Raw genomic sequence first — 3,656 nt, 5'->3', positions numbered from 1 at the left:
GGTAACATGAATGCACATGAGCCTCGTCATTGTAACTTTTGTATTGTTAGCCAGGCACGCCTGAAAGATCAATATAATAAAAATAATAAATGTATAATGTTATGAGATTTAAGCTATTTAGTCTAATCATGTTTTTCTATGTTATAATTTGTGTTCATTCTAGAATGAAAAAGGCATAATTTATATTTATTTCCTAATTTTTTATGATGGTTACGAGATTGGTCAAATCTACCAAACCCATACAGGTAATCATTACTGAAAATAAGAGATAAAATATAGTTTTTTCTTAAGAAACATTTGATAACTATCTGGACATGTGAAATTTGAAAATATTCTGATGCATAAAAGCATTTTAATCTTAAAATAAAAATTGCTTTGCATGTTAGATAGGCAACATGTGAAAAGAAAAAAATGGTATGAGAAAAACTTTGCTTTACAAACCTTAAGACTAAATAAAAAATATTTGATATTTTGCGTATGAAAGCATTGTAATATTTACTGATAATCTGCCAAATTTCATTAACATTTGCTTACTAATTTAAGTTATAACATGAAATCTATAACAAGCACAAAATACTTATGAGGTCAGTCCCATGGACCGAGTCCGTGCTGACAGAGTTAATACTCTCTTCACAATTATTCCTGCCAAATGACCTAAATGATGAAAGGCTGTCTTTGCTACGATTGGCTAAAAGTAGCAAGGTGAAACAAATGAATATTCAGACCATTTTCTTAAGCAGCTTTGCAAGGTATTCACATGGAATTTCTTGACCCAGAAACAAACGGCACAGTATCGGCAATTAGTCTAGATACTCCTACATGCTGTGGATTACTTAAAATCTGATCTCCTCTGCAGTTGGGAAGCCACTGTTATGGATTTAAATAAGTACTTAAACTTCATAGAGAATAATTTAACAGGAGAAATTAAAGATTGGTAAACATGGTACTCACAAAAATGTAGTGGCCTGCACTGAAGGCCTATGACACATTGTAAAGTGTACTCTGGCATGATGGCAGTTTATTCTGGTCAGAATATTTGTAGGGGGACTTTCTAATAAGTTGATGTCACTCCACTTGGTCATTAGAGACTATATCTCTGACTGTGTTGGTGGTCACTTCAACCAACATACTGGAACAGAAGAAATCTGCAACCGTCCACTGCAGATGATAATGTGACAAAGCAGTCAAAGACAAAACAACCATCAAGGTTTTACCTGCATGGAGGGGTGCCAATAACAAAGATGCCATCAGACTGAGATTTTGGCTTCGCTCCAGCTGTAACAGAGCCTCAAATGGTAGGTTTACTACCAGAGTACTTAAGAATTTATCCAAGACCTTTTGTTCAATAGTGAAGGCTGAATTAGTAGACTCTTCATAGACCACTTCCACTGTTTCTAAGAACAGGTTTTCCGGTGACAATCACCTTGATAGGACCTATCAGAATAGTCCCCAATGAACAATTATTAGACTTGAAAGCAGTTATGTGTTCATGGCAAGCAAAAGCAATGCATTTGAATATTACATTTGCCAACACCCTTTCAGCAGAAAGCTTTTACTGGGACCAAAAATGGAGGACTCCAGGGTTACTGATGAACTTCTCTGGAGCTTACTACCACCAAGTGCAAGCTGACACAGGAAATAGCTGTCATTCAAAAGCTATCTTTGAAAGAATCTCTTTCCACTGCATCCCTGGAGGTCTGAGATGAAATGAATCTACTGGAGTCATGGGCTGTATATTTTTGTATATTTATCTTGCTTTTAGATACACTTAATAGGTTCAGTTTCACATGTTCTGAAAAAAGAAAAAACATTTTCATTTACTACAATTGAATGATTGCCTGAGACATTTTTTCTGAAGTTCCCATTGTATCCTTCTAGAACAGCACAGAATGGTTCTCATCCATGTAATAAAGCTCATTGTCTAACCTGCAAGTTCATAGGAACTACTGACTCTTTTTCTGACAAGTATGGTGAAAACTACTTTAAACTTACTTGCACAACTCACAACACCACTTAGTTACTCTTAGTGTTTCATCAACTTTAAATATTTTATTAACACAAAAAAAGACACCATGTTGTTTTACACTTCAACCAATCCCGATCACTCTATTAATGATGTGATTTTCATAGGTATTGAAACTGGTTTTAAAACTGGTAGAAAAATGAAAGAAGTCTAATGGATTGCCTATTTATATAATGTTCATCCTAGAGGAATAAACCGAGATCCTGAAATCAGTGATCTTTGACCATTAATTAGTTCTTTGTCTGGCAAATAAGAGTTTTTGGTATAAATAATTTATTTTACCCATAAACATTTTAAACTTATTATGTTTGATAATTTTCCTTTTATGTTTTTTCAGTTCTATCTACTTCAATTTTCTTGTCAGTTGATCTTTGTATCACATCTTTATTTACCTCATAAATACTCAATATAGTTTCACACCTGCAACAATCCTTTGAAAGCTAATCAAAACACTTTGGGTTTGTCCCGGTGGGGTACCATGGTGTCTCGCATGTCACTTTACTTAGTCATTCACAGTTTGCCTCTGATGAAGAAAGGTCCATCTTTTGAAAGTGCTCAGGCTATGGGGTTTCTTATTTTCGTCTTTAATTGGTGTTTTGAATCTATATCTTTTCCTAACATCATGAATGTATACATTAATTGATCATATAATAATTGTGGCTCGTTACTATACATCAGCAATTAAAACATCTGAGATAGAGAAAAAAAAGCAATATAGATTTGTAGTTTAGGCTGTGACAATGTTTAATGTCAAAAGTAAATATACAAGTTTTGACCAAATGCTTTTTTTCTTCTTCTTAAGTCAGAGAAACGGTGTATGATCATTACTGGACCTAACATGGGTGGAAAAAGCTCGTATATCAAACAAGTTGCATTGATAACGATTCTTGCTCATATTGGCTCATATGTACCAGCAGAATCAGTTACCATCTCTCCAGTTGATGGAATATTTACAAGGTAAAAATACATGTAAAAATGGTATCAGGGATAAGAATTTTGTAACTAGTTGATGGAATATTTACAAGTTAAAAATACATAGAAAGATGGTAGCAGGGTTAAGAATTTTGTAACTAGTCTTGGAATACTTGCAAGGTAAAATACATGTAAAAATGGTATCAGGGATAAGAATTTTGTAACTAGTTGGTGGAATATTTACAAGGTAAAAATACATGTAAAAATGGTATCAGGGATAAGAATTTTGTAACTAGTTCTTGGAATACTTACAAGGTAAAATACATGTAAAATGGTATCAGGGATAAGAATTTTGTAACTAGTCTTGGAATACTTACAAGGTAAAATACATGTAAAAATGGTATCTAGGGATAAGAATTTTGTAACTAGTCTTGGAATACTTACAAGGTAAAATACATGTAAAAATGGTATCAGGGATAAGAATTTTCTAACTAGTTGGTGGAATATTTACAAGGTAAAATACATGTAAAATGGTATCAGGGATAAGAATTTTCTAACTAGTTGGTGGAATATTTACAAGGTAAAATACATGTAAAAATAGTATCAGGGATAAGAATTTTGTAACTAGTTGATGGAATATTTACAAGGTAAAATACATGTAAAAATAGTATCAGGGATAAGAATTTTGTAACTAGTTGATGGAATATTTACAAGGTAAAAT

The 3,656-nt window shown here is 33.0% G+C and overlaps 1 protein-coding gene across 1 annotated transcript in view; it reads left to right on the top strand.

Annotated features, from left to right (window-relative positions):
• The window catches only part of LOC106469829 (DNA mismatch repair protein Msh3-like), a 69,145-nt gene that overhangs the window by 60,601 nt on the left and 4,888 nt on the right, over positions 1–3,656 (top strand). The window contains exons 15-16 of the mRNA XM_022398390.1: positions 2,826–2,980; positions 3,431–3,449. Coding sequence (XP_022254098.1) covers positions 2,826–2,980; positions 3,431–3,449 — 174 coding nt within the window. The remainder of the gene's footprint in view (positions 1–2,825; positions 2,981–3,430; positions 3,450–3,656) is intronic.

Source organism: Limulus polyphemus, unplaced genomic scaffold (genome assembly GCF_000517525.1).
Source record: "Limulus polyphemus unplaced genomic scaffold, Limulus_polyphemus-2.1.2 Scaffold3674, whole genome shotgun sequence".
Lineage (NCBI taxonomy): Eukaryota > Metazoa > Arthropoda > Merostomata > Xiphosura > Limulidae > Limulus > Limulus polyphemus.
Note: the sequence above shows the minus strand (reverse complement) of the source record. Positions and strands in the feature narration are given on the sequence as shown.